Source organism: Euleptes europaea, chromosome 18, assembly GCF_029931775.1.
Source record: "Euleptes europaea isolate rEulEur1 chromosome 18, rEulEur1.hap1, whole genome shotgun sequence".
NCBI lineage: Eukaryota > Metazoa > Chordata > Lepidosauria > Squamata > Sphaerodactylidae > Euleptes > Euleptes europaea.
Genome location: NC_079329.1, coordinates 34,568,652 through 34,587,687, shown reverse-complemented (window position 1 = coordinate 34,587,687; position 19,036 = coordinate 34,568,652). Strand labels below are relative to the sequence as shown.

General features: G+C 48.5%; 1 protein-coding gene across 5 annotated transcripts in view; it reads left to right on the top strand.

Moving 5' to 3' along the window:
• Positions 1-5,866, top strand: part of CACNB1 (calcium voltage-gated channel auxiliary subunit beta 1) — a 74,825-nt gene extending 68,959 nt beyond the window's left edge. For 3 of the 5 annotated variants that reach the window (XM_056864743.1, XM_056864746.1, XM_056864747.1), the window contains 3 exons: positions 180-275; positions 2,641-2,826; positions 5,420-5,866. In XM_056864743.1, the coding sequence (XP_056720721.1) occupies positions 180-275; positions 2,641-2,826; positions 5,420-5,866 (729 nt within the window). Of the gene's footprint in view, positions 1-179; positions 276-2,640; positions 2,946-5,419 lie in introns of those variants that run through there. The other 2 variants (XM_056864745.1, XM_056864744.1) reach the window with 1 other exon arrangement.
• Positions 5,867-19,036: the final 13,170 nt, after the last annotated feature.

Genomic DNA, 19,036 nt, shown 5'->3' with positions numbered 1-19,036 from the left:
ATGAAGGTTGCATTAGTTTAAGAGAAAGTGATTGCCTGGATTCCTACCTACGCACCTTGCTGTGGCTTATGTTACCAAAGCAGCCCTGGTTTGGACGCTCCTTTTTCCCAGTCTGTTTTGGTTCCGGTTTCTTTAGTCCTGTGGTTTCTTCTTTCCTCTCCCTGTTCCTTACCCAACAGGTGCTGCAGCGATTGGTGAAGTCGAGAGGCAAATCCCAGGCGAAGCATTTGAATGTGCAGATGGTGGCATCGGACAAACTGGCACAGTGTCCTCCAGTGAGTACCACAGCTGGCATGGGGTGTCCTCATGACCTGGCAAATAGACGGTGTGTACAATCTGATATCGTAGGCATCGAGTCCATTTGGAATACATCTTTAAATATATACCTGGGCTGTTACTAAATTGTTTTATCTGTTGATTTATGTGTATGTGTGCATAATATGTTTTACTAGACCACTGAAGAAGGCCTGGGGGCTGAAACGCGTTTGGCAGGTTGTTTTAGATTATCAACACAGACACACACACCCCAGAGAACACCAAGATCAGTGGATGAGAACCTACTGGTGATCCCTGGCCCTAAAAGCGTGCAGTTGTCCTCAATATGAGCCAGAGCTTTCTCAGCCCTGGCTCCAGCCTGGTGGCATTCTCTGCCTGGTAACATCAGGGCCCTGTGGGAAAGACCCTCCACTCTTCCACCAGGCTTAGAACTGAGAACAGCCACTGATATCACCTTTACTGGCCTTTTCAGCCATGGCCCACCTGGTGGAACCTTAAAAGGTTCCATAGGGCCTGTAAGATGGAGTTATTCCACCAGGCCTATGATTGGGGGCAGCAGCAGGTTGTCATCTATGCTGGCCTCCCTACCCCCTCTACACATACACACACACACACACACACACACCTCGGTTTAGTGACTGTGTGGGATATTAACTGCCCTGTTGTACTCTCCATCGGTTGTCCTGGTTGATTAAGCGCCATCGATTTATTTAGTTAGTATTGTATGCTTTAATAATTTTAACTGGTAGATGTATTATGATCTTATTATTTTATTGTAATCAACCTGTTGTTACCTGCCCTGAGCCCAGCTTTAGCTGGGGATTGAGGGCGGGTTAGAAATTAAATCAAATAAATCAATAAACAAATTTCATAGTTTTATTGAGTTCTTTCCCACCCAACCTTTGGGTACCCTACTTTGTTTTCAGGTTGCGTCTCCCCCCCCCCCCCCGTTTTGAGCCATAGTGTAGCCATGTCAGTGAAGGCCAAGTAAAGAATTGAGGCTTGACCCAGTGATAGTCCAGCACCATTATCTGTCCTTTCAGTTTAAGTCTCCAAAAGTCTGCAATTCTCATCTCATGGGGAAAACCAACCTTTAACACATATCCTGCTTTCTTAAGCATAGCAGTCAGTAATTCTTTTCACACTAGTAGAGTGAGATAGATTGAGATAGTAGTATTCTTAAAAGTCTGTTAAGAAGGACATATGGATTACTTTTCTATTGGTTACAATTTGGTGCAGTATGGAGTTGTCATTGTGTAACTGGTGTCAGTCATATCGTCCTTTATTGGCATAAAATCACTATACATACGGTAGCATGTAAAAATATAAATGCTTGACATATAACCTTACAAAATGATTAAAAGACACTTGCATAAGATAGTGTTGTAATACATCTGTCTATTTAACTGATTTGCGGCGTTCTATAGCAAACTTTAAAAATTGTGCTACCTTCTCCAGAACATGGGGCAAATAATTATTCAATAGAAAGGAAGCATTACAGGAATCAGAAGCATTCAGTCTACATGTCTACAGAGGGCTTAGTAATTCATTACGAATTTCTGAATAGAAAGTCCGATAAAATAAAACACGGACAGCTCTTTCAACACAATTACTGCCACAGGGACAAAGTCTGTCTGATTGGGGGATTTCACGAGTAACTGGTGTAAAGGTTCTTCAAGATCCTGACATCAGTTTGCCTGTATATGCTTTTGCTTGTAAAGTTGTCAGCATCTTGGAACTTCCTTAGGAACAGATGCTCACCTTGATCATGATCAATCAATAAAGAAAAGAATTTCTACTTCAGTTATTGGTAATGATTTGGACCCTTTCTTTGAACCCAGCTAAAATTTGTAATTTCCCCGTCTCCCCTCCTCTCAGGCCTTCCACTTTGCATCTTGGGCCATGCAGAACACCGTTACCAAAATTGCTTTTCTTTCCCGTCTTCAGAGACTAGGCTCAGGGCAGGGACAGTACCATTTCAGTGTTTGGTACAGCATCTAACACAGTGCTGTGTGTGTGTAAAGTGCCATCAAGTCACAGCTGGTTTATGGGTTTTCAAGGCAAGAGACATTCAGAGGTGGTTTGCTGTTGCATGCCTCTGCATAACGACCCTGTTATTCCCTGGTGGTCTCCCATCCAAATACGTACCGGGGCTGACCCTGCTTAGCTTCCAAGATCTGATGAGATTGGGCTAGCCTTGGCCATCCAGATCAGGGCAACACAGTGCTAAGGAGAGGTGAAAAACCCATCCTGTTCATCCTTGGCAGGCGACTGGCTCCTTCCTTTCCTCCCCCTCCCCAATTACTTACAATCTCTGTTTTTCTCCCTCTTGCCCTTCCCATCCTCCCATCTCTATTGCTGTAGGAATTGTTTGACATCATCCTGGATGAGAACCAGTTGGAAGATGCCTGCGAGCACCTGGCTGAGTACCTGGAAGCCTATTGGAAGGCCACGCATCCTCCCAGCAGCAACCCACCCAATCCGCTGCTGACGCGCACCATGGCAACAGCTGCCTTGGCTGCCAGCCCCGCCCCCGTCTCCAACCTCCAGGTACAAGTGCTGACCTCACTGAAGCGCAACCTGGGCTTCTGGGGAGGGAGGGGCAGCCTGGAACAGGGGCAGAGCGGAGCTGCCCACAGCCCCCGAATGGAAGAGCACGAATTGTAGCTTCCCCCAAAAGTGTGCTGGAAAGAAGAAACGAGCCTGAGGAAGCCCCACTGATGAGGCTTCCACTTTCCCATAATGGACATTTTTGGAGCTGCTACCAGGGAAAGGAGACATCTCTCCAGCCCGCTCTGGGTTCGCTTTTCCGAAAAGTTCCTTGCTTAAAGATTCCTCTTCCCCTCTCAGTCGTGCACTGAATTTGACATCAGGATGACGTCTGGCTCAACGCATCAACAAGGCATCCCATTTTCCCCACTGCCTTCATCTTTGGAGAAATGCATCCTGGGATGCTATAAAGGGAGGCCTCTGAGCTATGGACGACTGGTTCATGTTGAAGGGCAGATCCTGTGAGCTGACCCCAGTTACCTTTGTAGGTGCCAGGTTTGTCCCATTTGCCAGCAGGGTACAAACCTGTGTGGCTGAGGTGCCCATGAGCAGCAATTTCAATCTGGGCATCCTCTCCTGCCCACATCTTAATCCTCATTCTTTTTATAACGGAGTGGATCTAGACAAGTGTTCCCCAACCTTATGACAAGCGATGCCTTTTCCTATCATTTAGAAGGGCCAGACCAGATGGGTGCTGAGAGTTCTGAACGTGGAACTTTCCATTCGCCTCATATTTGGCCTTGAGTGACAGGAATTCAGTTGCTATGAAGGGGTCTGAAAGATCACGATTCTCGGATCTCCCCTCTGGGCAACCTGCAGACATCTAGATTTCTCCAGTTACAGGAGAACCTGCCGAGGAAACTCCATCTGCTGGATTCCAACCGCTAAATGTGCAAAACCGACACTTAAGGTTTTACCAGCGTGCCCTGAATTCACTCACTGGTGCGCTGTGGGTTGTTATCTTAACTGTTCCCTGTGTCTTTGCTGATAAGTTTGTGTTGTAGCCCAGGACCTAGATTGTTTCATTGGATTGGCTGATAGCCATAGCAAGCTAGTCTGACACCTGTCAGATTCATCTCCATAAGGGCCTAAACAGAGGAGTTTGTACAAGGCAGATACAGGCATATAGGGTTCTTCCTCGTTCCAATATTCCTCACTTGTGTGTCCCTATAGCTTTGTAGTGGTTGTTGTTTTCCATGCACATTTAGCTCCCTCTAGTGGTTGATTTGCTATTACATCGCTTTATGTCCGGCATACGATTCCTACAGTTTACGTCAGGAAAATATGCCAGACATAAAGCGATGTAATACTGAATCGACCACTAGAAGGAACAAAATGCGTGCAGAAAAGAAAAACACACACCAAAGCAATAGGGACGCAGAAGCGAGAAATATTAGGATGCAGAAGAGCCCAACTTATCATAGTCCACTGTTAAAAATATGTATATGGTGATTCCCCACCACCATTCACTCAGACACAGATGTAGATGTGCTTCAAGTATACATTGGAGTGTGTGGTGAGGAACACCGCATTCTTTTAAAAAAGTTCAGATTTTGAAGTTGTGAACATGCATAGGAAGCTAGCCCTGTGCAATAAGCGTCTCACCGGAACATTGTGCTGTTTTAAGTCCGATGGGTCCAACAGGTCAGTGCTGGCAAGCCATACGTGTCCTGCTTGATGTTGCGTTTCACTGTGTTGCTCGTGGGTTCTCAAACAGGGTGGTGGACCTGTCTCATGTGGTGTAGGCCGTTACCATGGAAGACGCTTGTGTCTCTTTGAATTCCTTCCCCCAGGATCAGAGGACAGGTTGATTCATTTTCCAAACCCAGGTGCAGCCGCTGAAGCCATGGCCAAAGCCACGAGTGCAAAAACCATGGCTCAAAACCAGTTTCTAGCAACCTGCTAGAGAACCATGAGAGGTCCTGTTGAAGCTGCCCTCTATCAGCTGGGCCATCTGCAATTTTTGGCAATGCTTCCTGAGACACCCCAATGTATACTTTCTTCACCTTCTTAGCCTATTGGACAAGGAACACACACTGCCCTGAAAACATTGGCTTCGTGTAATTGTGTTTAGGATTAAATTGTTCAGGGGTCCCCAACCTTTTTGATCCTGTGGGTACATTTGGAATTCTGACATGACATGGTGGGTGCATCAACAAAATGGCTGCTGTGGGAGGCAGAGCCAGCCACACAATGATTACCACAGCTTAACTTCAGTAGCACAGGGTAGATCTTTGTGCTGTGGTGGCAGCTGCTGCCAAAGGAACATTTAAAATAATCTGCATGGCCAATCAGATCTCCAATAGACAGTAAGAAGCCTTGCTGGGCCCCTCCCACTTCCTAAAAACACTCGGAGGGTGCCAGAAAAGGCATCAGAGGGCACCATGATGCCCACAGGCACCGCGTTGGGGACCCCTGGAATATTTTGTCCATGGTTTGTCAGAAACGTAGAGAGGTCCTCAAGCCTGTGTTTGGGAAGCTTGCATCTAACCTGTTTCCAGCTGTTGCTGTGGCTCTCTGGCCACGCTAACCCTGCTTTGTCTTTTTCTTCCTTTCTTATGCATGGTGTGCGGTGAATGCATCTTACAAACAGGGACCCTACTTAGTGCATGGGGAAGAGCCTCACAACGCCGAGCATACCGGCCTGCACAACTGCTCGGGGCAGCCGGTGGGGCGTGGCCAGATCCAGCCAGTGCAGCATCCCTCCCACCTGGCCGCCCGGGGCCTCTCCCGCCAGGATACCTTCGATTCGGAGACCCAGGGCAGCCGTGATTCTGCCTACACCGAGCCGGGGGATTCCTGCATGGACATCGAGACCGATCCCTACGAGGAGCCGGAGCCCCATGGCCCGGGCCACCGCCACCACCAGCGCCAGCCCTCCTGGGACGCCGAGGAACCCGACCGACAAAACCACAACCGGCCTCTGCGCGGGCGGGGCAAGGGGCGGGAGCGCTACTGCCAAAATGAGGAGGGGGAGGAGACGGTTGGCCACAACCAGAATGATGTCGAGAACTGGGGGCGTGACGCTTATATCCATTAAGGCCCTGGGGGGGCATGGCTTTGATCCACTGGGGAGGTGGCCTCCTCCCCCTCGCAGCCTTGGGGGTCAGCGGCTGTCTTTAATTCAGTGCCCCGCCCCCAGGGAGAGATGTGGCCTGCCCAAGGCTTGGTCTTCATCTCCACCAGGTGGTGGTAGGTGGGCGGGTGCAGCGCTTGTATTCCAAAGGCTCTGCCATCGCCAGCCAGGTCTGTGAGTTTACTCCCCTCCCCTCCATTCTCTCTTGAGGACCCCCCCTCTCCCCTGCCCCTTGCCATTTGTGCCAACAACCTCTTTGACCATCCCTGCCCTACCAGCCAGCACTGCCTGGGCTTTTATCACAGCGTCATCCAGAAAAGGAAATCACATCTACCTTAAAGCCCTCTTTCAACTCGGGGTCCCCTTACGGACCTGGAGAGGGAGAGGGCCCGTCTCCATCGGTGCCTAGGGTCGCTCCAAACTCTGTGGCCAGAGCCACAGCGGACAGCAGAATTCCTGACTGTTTGGGTGCAAACTCTCGGGAGCCTTCCCGTCGGACTCCGTCCTAGCCAAACAGCTGCTGAGTGGTTCAGTTGGGTCCCTCTGCAGATTCAGGCTGCCCGTCGTTCTCTTAATTTGCCTGCGTGACGGGGCTCGAACAGGCCACGCCCCGGAGGAAGGGCCGCACGGAAGGCAGAGGCAAAGCCAAGCCCAGTTTTCCATCACAGGATCCAGTCATCACAAGATCCTCTGCAGTGCCTATAAAAGAAATCCAGCCCCGGTCACCTTAAGCCCTCCGTTCGTCCCCATCCTCCAGTGCCTCGGCTCATGACCCTTAGGGATGTATTTTCTCTGCTGGCTAGATCCTGGGTCTGCAGATTGCATGCGTGTGTGGTGGGTTCTGTGGCTGGCAGAGAAGGGGACTTTGGGGCCTGTCCCTCAGGCATGCCTGTAACCAGCCGCCGTCCTGCTCTTAACACTGGTTGTGAAAACCTCTTTCCAGCATGCGTGATTGCTTGGCCTGGGGCATTTGGCGGATGAAAGGTAGGAAATGACTCCCGCTTCTCTGAACTGGGAAGGTGAATCCTTCCAGACAACCTCCTGCTTCCTTTACTGTAGGTACTGCCTTCTGTCACAGTAGGGGAGGGGGCTTCAAGCGCAGCCCCTTTCCCTCTGTTGCCTCTTCCTTTTGCCTTTGAAAGATAAATGGCCTTTTTGGTGAGACTCGGGAAATCAGCTGGCTTTTGTCCTGCACAATAGAAATGGTTTGGGAAGTTTGCTAAGATGAGCCTAATAGCCGTCCTTGGTGTGCACAAGTTCCGGAACCAGCCCATGCTGGATGGCGTCCAAGAGAGAACCACAGGAAACCATGCAGGTTGCGTGAGCCATGCAGCTCTTAGCTGGTTCTGTCACTGCTGACTTCTCTTGAGACCTCCACAGGGCTAGGGACCGGTTGGACCCACTCGGACTGCGAGTTGACCAGCTTGGAGCCTTACGTTGCTCCGCGGAGTGCAAGGGAAAAGCCGCCGCTAGTTGCCCACAGGAATGTCAGCAGTACCCAGCAGATTCCACAGCACCCAGACACACCATCTTGTGCCAAACTTGCTTCATGCCCTTAGTACTGGAGACCTCCTATTTCAAGGGATTGTCCTTCATTCAAGGATGTCACCATTGCAAAGAACATGACGAGCATCCTTCATCTCCAGTCCCCACACACCTTTGGCATTTACCGGGCCTAAGTGCTTGAAACGAGGCAGCTTGCCGCCACCTTTTTTCCTGATGTGTTTCCTTCCTATCCTGCCGGTTGTCTCCCTCTGTCCTCCTCTTTGAGGAATGGCTTGGTCCCAGGTCTGCTCTGTGATGGAAATGAGAGTCCTTGTCTGCGCCTGGGTTTGGGAGCCTGAGGCTACCTTGGTGTGGGGGTTTTGTCATCGTCGTCGTGTTCATTTCCTTGGTGGCGTGAGCCTTCCAAGCTGCTGCCACCATCTGAAGGTGTCCTGCTGCCCTGAAGTTTCACAGCTCCTATCCCAGCTGCCTCCATTCAAACAGCATTTCTATCTTCAGCATGAATGTAGAGGTTTTTCGGGAGAGATTGCTCCTGAGAACTAACTCGTCAGGGAAAAAAGTGACACATGGCCTTAGAATCATCCCTTCAGGCCTTAGGGTATAACCTTATTCTGGGTAATGCTGAAGGAAGAACGTGGCGTACTCAATTGCAGGTGGGACTGATGGAATGTACCCCCACAGACTCGAGATACACAAGGCAGGGTAACACAAGCAATTCGACTTAAGACTTGGGTCGTTTATGCATGGGAGTTTTACCTGAGGTTCGTTGCTCGCTGGACCCATACTTTCCTGTTGGGAATCTCTGCACCAGCAGTCTACAAGCTCAAATCAAGTTCCCACCCCTCGAAATGCTGCTTTGTAATTGGCTTACTTGTAGTGCTTACTGTGAGAGAAAATCCCCCCCAAACCCAATTGCCACATAAAAAAGCCTTTTAAGAACAACAACAAAAATGGAGCAATCTGAAAGGAAGGGGGGGGGGGAATCCAAGCCTCGGTTTCCAAAAGCTTTTCTTCGGCTCAGAAAGAGCTCCAAGGAAGCAGGAAGTATTTTAATCCCCACCTCTTTACACGCTGCTTTGTAATTGGCTGTGAGAGAAACCAAGCTTGCGTGTCCCGCACTTTGCCTTCTGCATGGGGATTTCAACTGGGCTTTGCTGAGGGAAGATGGAAGAGTCGGACTAACAGAGGAATGGGAAGACCCAGACATTGTGAGGGCTGGGCACAGAGTCATCTCTAATGGACGGAAAACTCATGCATAACTCCAAGGAACCACCGATTCAGACCGGGGGCAAACATGAGTAAAAGTACCCATGCATAAACGACCTCGGTGTGGGACGTCGTGTGTATTCAGGAACAGGCTGGACATTTGGACATGTGGCTTCTGACTTACGGAGATGTCACATTGTGTAGCAACCAAGGGGGGCTGGTGTATGCTGGATCTTGCCTTGGTGGGTGGGGTGATGGTGGGCAATATATTTCTGGGTCCTTTTTGACTCCTGTGAATAAGTACCATCTATAGTTCCTGCAGCCCCTTGTAGTCCTGTTATGTGATCCCTTTTGGGCGGGGGTGATCACTGCCTGATGCCCTTGACTGTATGGATCATCCCCTTATTTTCATCTGCTGTCCCTAATTCCAGAGTCTTGTGTGTCCACAGCACTCTTTGTCAGCTGACTTTCTATCAGATGCCACTGCTTGAAATGTTTTATCTGACAATCTCAGCAATCCCATGGCTACGTTCGATGGCTGTATGATGAGGTATGGCGACCTTGGAGGCAGGAAACGAATGTCTGGCTTCCTCTGGCCCAAATCAGTTTTTGCCACACCTTAGGGGTACTTAACAGGGCGAACAATGATGAACCTAGTGCTGAAGTACATGACGACCTTTGAGTTTGTTTCTGGGACGGGCTTCAAATCTCTCTCTCCCCCTCCCACCTGCTTGGAGCTTCACTGTGGATAATGAGCTATTTGCGGTGTTTTTTCCCCAACAGTTCTGGTTGCGCAAGGGTTATGGGGAAGGACTGCTGTTACTTTATAACAGGGGGAAAGAACAAACAGATCTGAACCGCGGCATCTGTGTATTTGTTTTTTATCAAGTTGTTTAAAGGAGTGTATTTTTATTTATTTATTCTTAGCTTTGTCCCTTGGGATGGCATTTTTGGACAATTTTTGTTTTGTTTTGCAGTAGTAAATTGCGGGCAGCTGTGCTAGTCCATTAGAAAAAATATCCCAAAACTAGCCATAATAACACCTTACAAGAGGACTAATTGCAGACCTTGTTACACCTTACGAAGTCCTTGAGTCATGGCCCAGGTCTGTCACAAGGTATACCCCCTCCCAAAGAACATTACGTTCATCTGATTCGAACCTGTTGCTGGTCCTCGGCCCTTAAGAGTGTGCAGCTGTGCTCGACAAGAGCCAGGGCTTTTTTGGCCCTGGTTTTGGCCTGGTGGAACTCCCTCCCTAGTAACATCAGGACCATGAGGGACCTTAAAGAGTTCTGCAGGGCCTATAAGATGGACTTATTCCACCAGACCTACAACTGAGGATGGCCGTGGGTGTCATCCTGCTAGCCTCCTCCCCTTAGGGTTGCCAGGTCCCTCTTTGCCACTGGCAGAAGGTTTTTGGGTTGGAGCCTGAGAAGGTCAGGGTTTGGGGAGGGGAGAGACTTCAATGCCATAGAGTCCAATTGCCAAAGCGGCCATTTTCTCCAGGGGAACTACCAGCTGGAGATCAGTTGTCATAGCAGGAGATCTCCAGCTAGTACCTGGAGGTTGCCAACCCTACTCCCTAGGGCTATTTTAGTCTTGAAAACGGCATGGAGGAGAGGCATAAGCACCAGCTTGTTGCGGTCCCGATCTGAATCGGGCCCCCACACCCCCGGAAATCAAGATTCCAGCACAGACGCCACAACACAGATTGGATTGAAAGTCTTTCTGATGGACCCAAAGACTTGGTAAAGGTGTACTTAGGCCCTAAATGGAATAAACTCTGAAGAATACAAATGCCTGTTTGCATATTTATTATGGTTTACTTGAGCCTAGCAAGAGGACAGTTGTGGTATGGCTGGTTTGAGGATTTTTTTCTAGTGGACAGCTTCTTCGAAAGCCTTATAACGGATGTTTTTGCGAAAGGGAGCAGAAAGGCTTCTCTAAGAATGTGCTTCTGAGTTTTCAGTTGCTAAGGAATGACCGGGCCCCCTCTCCTGCTTTATGTTTGCATCTCTCAGATTTATTCCCCCATTGCATTTTTTGTGTGTGTGCTGGGGAGGAAGAGAGAGATTATTGAAAACCGAAAAGAAATTCTGCCGGGTCTCTGCCTCATCAATATACAGTCTGATTCTTCAGTGCTCTAATAGCCCAGCCCCATTACTATGAGAATAAAAGTATTTTGTAAAATGCCATCACGTAGTATTATTTCTTGTATGAAGGTGGGGAACCATGAAAACCAGGACTGAAAAACAAGCCCCGAAAGAAATTAGGAGTGCTGGGATACCACTTAAACTTTTCCATAGTTTCCCACTAAAAACAGTACCTGGCATAGAACAAACTGAAGACGTGAACGCATGGTCTAAACTGGTCTAAACGCATGGTCTAAACTGGTCTAAAATTGATGTGGCAAAAAAAATCCTTGCTGTTGTTTTTAATTCTTAAATATGTTCTCGGTGTATGGCTTATGGGCTGTCAAAACTGAATAAAGTGGAGTAAAGTGGAGAATGCCCAAAACACCACACCAGAATCCCCGCCGCCGCCTTTGTGGACATATGAAGCTGGCTTATATTGGTCTATCAAGCTTCAACATTGCCTACTCTGACAGAAGAAGAAAAGAAGAAGAATAGGTTTTTATACCCCACTTTTCTCTACGTAAGGGGTCTCCCCCCCCCCACGACTGGCACTTTATGAGGTAGGTGGGGCTGAGAGTTCTTAAGAACTGTGACTAGCCCAAGGTCAGCCAGCAGGCTTCATGTGTAGGCGTGGGGAAACCAACCCTGTTCTCCAGATTAGAGCCTGCTGCTTTTAACCACTACACCATGCTGGCTCTTAGGGAAGGAAAGGTAGTGTCATGAACCACTCAGGTGAGCAGGAAGGGAGGCTGTTAGCAGGACACAAACATGGCAGAGAAACTGAAGTCGCTTCAGTAATGCTAATCTGGGGGGAGGGTGTAAACGTATGATTGAGACTATGATGGTTCAATTTAATAATTACAGCCCGGGCCCACTGATCACATGAGTCTTGGTCTGCCCCTCCTATACCACCTGTGTTCACAGGTGGTATAGCCATCTACCTTCGCCATGTCCCTAATCCAGGCATCTTGGAACAATATGATGTCAAATGAGGCTATGTATTTGTCAAAGGAGGCATCAGCCCTTTAATACTTTAATTTTAATGCTTTGATATTCATGATTAACACCAATGGTTGCTCGGAAGGGATCAAGGCATCCATACGTAAATCTTGCTTGAGGGAATTTGGGACCTGGGGGCAGAAGGCCCCTTTCTTCAGCAGCAAGGAGAGATCTTCAGCACTGCTGCAACTTAGCATCACCAGGCTTTAGATGTGCTTTACAAAGAAACGTGTCTTGGGCCTGTGCGCTTAAAAATTACGCGTCTGCCGCTTAGAGCGACTCGCTTCTGAGCTCTGCCATCCCCATCTGGGCCCAAGAGATTCAAGCAGGGCAGCAAACACAAGCCGGAGTGAGCAATAAGCCGCTTGGGGCTTGTAGGCGAAGGAGCCCAATCCAGTAACACCCCGATCTGGCACTTTCCCATCCTATGCGTATTTTGCAGGACTTAGAGGGGAAAGAACCAGATGACTCCCCCACTCCCGTGCGGGCAAGCAGGCAGGCATCAACCGGTGGCGCACTTACCCACTTGGTGGCACAGGATGGTCTGTTGCACCAGCCAGGCGTAGCCATCCAGCCACATGCTGGAGTTGCTCCTGCTCCGCATGGTCGGGGCCAGATTCTACAGCCAACTCCTGCTACCTCTGCCTGCAGGGATGAAATGAGGACACACTGGCTAAGAACTCAGCCCCCCCCCCTGCATTCTGGCCTGCTCCATTGTCGCCAATTTTGCCCCCAGCCGTCTTGTAGTACAGAGGGAATACGTTTCTCCACGGCCTGGGTGGGAAAGGGTTAACACAGTTTCTTGGGTGGTCCTAGCAGCTCCATAGCTAAGGACTCTTCTGCAAGGAGGGGGGGGGAAGGTTCCTTTTCTCAGCAAAACAAGCTCACATCTGCCTTGAATAGAGGCTATTCCTGTCCGCGGGAGGGGGCGGATCGCCAGTCTTAGATCCTTCTGAGCTAGCGATCTGCCAGGACCCATGAAGGGCCAGACCAAATGATTTTGCAGGCCTTAAACAGCCCCCGGGCCTGACGTTCCCCACCCCTGCTCTACTGTTAAGCCATGGCCCCTTCCTCACTTCAGGAACAAATTGTCAACATGCTCAAATCATACACAGTGTGGAGCCTGGCCGTGTAGTGCAGCTTTTGGTATTCAAGCGGATTTTATCTGCCACTGGGGAGGGGGACAGGATTTCAGGGGGAAGGCAAGTGGGACAGAAAATTTGCAGGTTCTTCACTTGGAATGTGAGCGCAGCTTAGGGATGCCAACCTCCAGGTGGTGTCTGGATATCTGCTATTACAACCGATCTCCAGGCGGCAGAGATCAGTTCAGCTGGAGAAACATGGCCACTTTGAAAGGTAGCCTTTATGGCATTATACCCCATTGAAGGACTTCCCCTCTCCTCACCAAACCAGGCCTGAACCAGCAAAGGCCTGACAGTCATGTCAAGGGATCAGGCCTGAAACAGCAACGGCCTGACACCCACCCTCCTCAGGCTCCACCCCCAAATCTCCAGGTATTCCCCAACCTGGAACTGGCAACCCTACACACGCACCAGGGATGTCAGCCTCCCGGTGGGACCTGGGGATCCCCCGGAATTACACCTCATCTCCAGACTACGGAGATCAGTTCCCCTGGAGAAAATTGAAGCTTTGGAGGGTGGACTGTGGCACTGTGTCCCATTGAGGTCCCTGTCCTCCCCTGGGTCCACCCCCAAATCTCCAGGAGTTTCCCATCCTTGATCTGGCAACCCAACCCCCAACCCCTGCCAGTGGCCGGGGGGACCTGGCAACCCTAGCGCAGCTCCTTCACATTAACACATGAAGCTGCCTTATACTGAATCAGACCCTTGATCCATCAAAGTCAGTATTGTCTACTCAGACCGTCAGTGGCTCTCCAGGGTCTCAGGCAGGGATCTTTCACATCACCTACTTGCCTAGTCCCTTTAACTAGAGATGCCGGGGATTGAACCTGGGGCCTTCTGCATGCCAAGCAGATGCTCTACCACTGAGCCACAGCCCCTCCCTTCACTGCTTTGTAGTTTGCCCAATGGCAATCTGACCACAATCTACAGGTAGATCTTCTTCCCTACATTGAAAGCCCAACCAACTTTTTAAAAAAGAGGTTTAAGAAGTACATCTATCAAAAAAGCACTGAATCTACCTGGGCCACTTTCATAGCATTATGCTTTACAATGAAAATAAATCCTTTCCAAGGCAAGTGACGTGGAGTACACTTCCATACAAGTATGAATACATCACTCAGGTTCAGATTCTCGCATCTGTAAATCAGTGTGTATTGGGAAGCCACAAATTGGCTGAGAGTTTTCTGAGGGCCAGGCAGGCATGCTTGGCCCTTTCAGATGGTCTGTCCAGTGTAGAAAAAAAAAGGAGAAAATACCCCAAATATTGAAAATTATCAAATATCGTTATTTAATGTTTGTACATTCACATCTGTATGTAAAGAAATGAAAATCACATATATTGTTCAGGCATCACAATACTAAACAGTGGTTACAAAAGGTGTTTTAAATACAGACGCTGCAATTACAAAAAATAATAATATAAATTGGCGTCGAAATGTCAAAACAGTTTAACAGCTGTGATCTTGTTCCAATTAGCTATATCTGACAACAATCTTGTTTCTCTCTTCTCATCAAGTACCCTGGTTCAAGACTTGTTTCGTCAAAAAAAACTTCAACTGAAGTCTTGCAATAAGCTACAATTATATAATCAAATGAACACATTGTTTCATTGTAGTCAAAACTAGCCCACATTAAAAAAAACAAAAAAGCACAGGAGACATCTTAAATTCACATAGAAGTTATGTCCAAAATACAAACCTTTTTGTGCATAACATTGGGAGGGGGGGTAGTTTTACATTCAGAGTTGTCTTCCTTTTGAGTGTACACAATCTAATAAGTGAGCTGGGCAGGGAACAGGATTGTCAGCACATGTCCGGTGGAAGAGGCGTACACAGAACCTACACATGTACAACTGTATGTATATAGGAGGCTCTAAGTATGATCAAGGGGAGGGAAGGCGGTACAGCACAGCCCGATTTCATCCGATCTCGGAAGCTAAGCAGGGTCAGTACTTAGAAGGGAGACCACCAAGGACGACTTTGCAGAGGAAGAAGAAGAGTTGGTTTTTATATGCCGACTTTCTCTACCACTTAAGGGAGACTCAAACCGGCTTACAATCACCTTCCCCTCCCCTCCCCACAACCTTCTGTGAGGTGGGTGGGGCTGAGAGAGCTCTAACAGAGCTGTAACTGGCCCAGGGTCGCCCAGCTGGCTTCGTGTATAGGAGTGGTGAAGCCAATCCAGTTCACCAGATGAGCCTCCGCCACTCATGTGGAGGAGTGGGGAATCAAACCCGGTTTTCCAGATCAGAGTCCACCGCTTTAAACCACTGCTCTTAACCACTACACCACACTGGCTCTGGCAAACCACCTCTGCTTTTCCCTTGCCGTGAAAGACCCTTGTTGGGGATGCCATAAGTTAGCTGTGACTTGAAGCACTTTACATACAAACACAAGTGTGATCAGGAACCCTGACTGCATGAAGGGCATCTGTGCTTTGGTTGCCAGCTCCAGGTTGGGAAATACCTGGAAATTTGGGGGTGGAGCCTGAGGGAGGCGAGATTTGGGGAGGGGAGAAACCTCAGCAGGGTATCATGCCTTAGAGTCCACCTTCCAAAGCAGCCATTTTCTCCAGGGGAACTGATTTCTGTCACCTGGAGATCAGTTGTAATCCCAAGAGATCTTCAGCCACCACCTGGAGGCTAGCAACTCTAATCTGTGCACATACATCTGTATGCTTGTGGACTTTAAACATACATTCCAATCAATAGGGTTGCCAGGTCACTCTTCAGCACCAGCGGGAGGTTTTTGGGTTGGGGCCTGAGGAGGGCAGGGTTTGAGGAGGGGAAGGACTTCAATGCCATAGAATCCAATTACCAAAGCCGCCATTTTCTCCAGGTGAACTGATCCCTATTGGCTGGAGATCAGTTGCAATAGCAGGAGATCTCCAGCTACTACCTGGAGGTTGGGAGGAGAAAAAAGGCACCTCTGTACTAATACCACGAGGTTAGGAAAACAGTACAGGATGATATATATACACAAAGTGCAAATTTTATAAGCTACTGAGATGAAACAAGGACCATATACATGACACATACAAAGCACAAATATATACAATATGTACAATCTGCATAAAGCAGACGTCTGATTGAATCTATTTGTACTTACCCTGCATGGGAAGGAATTATGAATGTATAACAGCACTTTTTTGAAGGACTGAAGAAAGATTTCCACTGCTGTGGATCTGAAACGGCAGTATCCATTGATGATTGTGGCTTTATATGGACTTTATACACAAAGATTACAATACTAATACTTACCTGGTACTCTGTTGAGACCTTTGGAATCATTTCTGCTTTATGCAGATTGTACATATTGTATATATTTGTGCTTTGTATGTGTCATGTATATGGTCCTTGTTTCATCTCAGTAGCTTATAAAATTTGCACTTTATGTATATATATCATCCTGTACTACCTGGAGGTTGGCAGCCCTACCAATCACACCATCACTACACACACACACACACACACACACACACACAGGTCTTTGATGCATGGCTGTTTCACATGCTGTCACCCCTCCAATGACTTTGGGTCTTTGTGTTGATGATGCATGCCATTTCTGACCCTCAGAGGCTGCCTCGCTCTCCCCCTGCCTTTCCCCACATTTTGCCAGCGTTTTCAAATTTGAGATAAAACAGGTCTCTGAAAACGTAGGCAAAACGCGGGGAAACACAGGGGAGAGCAAGGCGACCTCTGGTGGTCAGAAATGACATGCATAACCAAACAAAGACCCAAAGTCGTCGGAGGGGTGACGGTGAGTGAAACAGAGTGAAGCAGTAATCTGGATCTGATGTTTTCAGATCCCAAAAGATGTTTTCAGCTGAGGCCTGTGATAACACACAATTGTTTTTAAAAAGAGAAGCTTTTCACTGCTCGGCTCAGCTGCCTGTTTTGAAGCCAGCGAGGCTCCTTAGCCCTTGGCTGAGCTCTCCCCATAGCAAGCTAAGTTTATCGCACACGTCCTGAAGTGGGAAGACCTGAGCGCCAGCCCAAAAGATATTTCTGCCCTTCAACGCCTCTCAGGAGAATTGTCAAGTTTCTCAAGCAGTTGCTGAGTGGGGTTGGTTGCACAGAGGCCAAAAAGCTCTTGGGAAGCTGAAGCAGAGACGGAGCCGGCAGCTGCAGAAGTTGCTGACTGTGTGCAAATGCCCTGCACCTGCTTGGTTGCTCACCCACACACACACACACACACACACACACATATCCCACTGTTTCCTCTCTGGCTCCAAAGAAGGGGGTGGGGGTGGGATGCACAACGGAATCCATTCCTGTAGCCCAAAAATGTAGCTTGATCTCCTTGCAAAGTATCCTGTGACTTCATACTAATCGAACACATTTCTGAAGGAAGGGGAAAGAGCCGAGGACGCCAGTCGGACCTGTAGGCTGGGCTTGGTAAAACATCGACAGTTGCTGCCTCCAGCTAGGGTTGCCAGCTCCAGCTTGGAAAATTAATGGAGATTTGGGAATGGAGCTTGTGGAGGGTGGAGTGAGGAGGGGCCAGAGCTCAGTGGAAGCGCCATATAGGTCTTTTATAGGTCAGACAACTTCAAGTCTTTGTTTTGATTATGCATGCCATTTCTGACCCTCAGAGGCTGCCTCGCTCTCCCCCTGCCTTCTCCGCATTTTGCCCGCGTTTTCAGGAACCTGTTTTATCTCGAATTTGAAAATGCGGGCAAAAGGCAGGGAAAGGCAGGGGGAGAGCGAGGTGACCTCTGACAGTTGGAAACGGGATGCATAATCAAAACAAAGACCCAAAGTCATTGGAGGGGTGACCAGAGGGAAACAGCCATGCATAAAAGGCCATAGTCTGACCTCTGAAGCTGTCATTTCCTGCAGGGGAATTGATCACTGTAGCCTGGAGATCCTTTGTAAATCAAGGAGAACTTCAGGCCCCACCTGGAGACAGGTAGAATCATAGAATCATAGAGTTGGAAGGGACCACCAGGGCCATCAAGTCCAACCCCCTGCACAATGCAGGAAATTCACAACTACCTCCCCCTCCACACCCCTAGTGACTAGAAGATGGCCAAGATGACCTCCCTCTCATCATCTGCCTAAGGTCACAGAATCAGCATTGCTGACAGATGGCCATCTAACTTCTTCTTAAAAACCTCCAGGGAAGGAGAGCTTACCACCTCCCGAGGAAGCCAGTTCCACTGAGGAACAGCTCTAACTGTCAGAAAATTCTTCCTAATGTCTAGACGGAAACTCTTTTCATTTAATTTCAACCCGTTGGTTCTGGTCCGACCTTCTTGAGCAACAGAAAACAACTCAGCACCCTCCTCTATATGACAGCCCTTCGAGTACTTGAACATGCATATCATATCCCCTCTCAGTCTTCTCCTCTTCAGGCTAAACATACCCAGCTCCTTCAACATTTCCTCATAGGACTTGGTCTCCAGACCCCTCACCATCTTTGTTGCCCTTCTCTGGACACGTTCCAGCTTGTCTACATCTTTCTTAAATTGTGGTGCCCAAAACTGAACACAGTACTCTAGGTGGGGTCTAACCAGAGCAGAGTAAAGCGATACCATCACTTCATGTGATCTGGACACTATACTTCTGTTAATGCAGCCCAAGACTGCATTTGCCTTTTTAGCTACCACATCATACTGGTGACTCATGTTCAGTGTTTGGTCTACTAAGACCCCAAGATCCTTTTCACACACACTACTGCTCAAACAAGTCTCCCCCATCCTATAATTATGCATTTGATTTTTCCTATCTAAATGCAGAACTTTACATTTGTCTTTGTTGAAGTGCATTTTATTAGTTCTAGCCCATTTCTCCAGCCTGTCAAGATCATCCTGCATCTTGGCTCTGTCTTCTACCGTATTTGCTACCCCTCCCAATTGCAATTGCAGGTAATCCCATTGCATTCAGCACCTGTGCCTCAATGCACAAAGACACATAATTGCCTTTGTAGATGAAATATATAAGGGGACATCATTCAAGACTGCTTGTTGCTGGGGGTTTAATGCACAGGGAGGGAGGAAGCCAATCTGAACCAAACGATTTGCTTCCCCATACTCAAATACAAAGGAATAGTCTAAAATAAAATTTATGTGTTCTAAGCTCTGCCCAGATATGGGTGGAGCTGGTAGGGCACAAAATACCCCAGCCAAAACCTTTCAAGTGATCT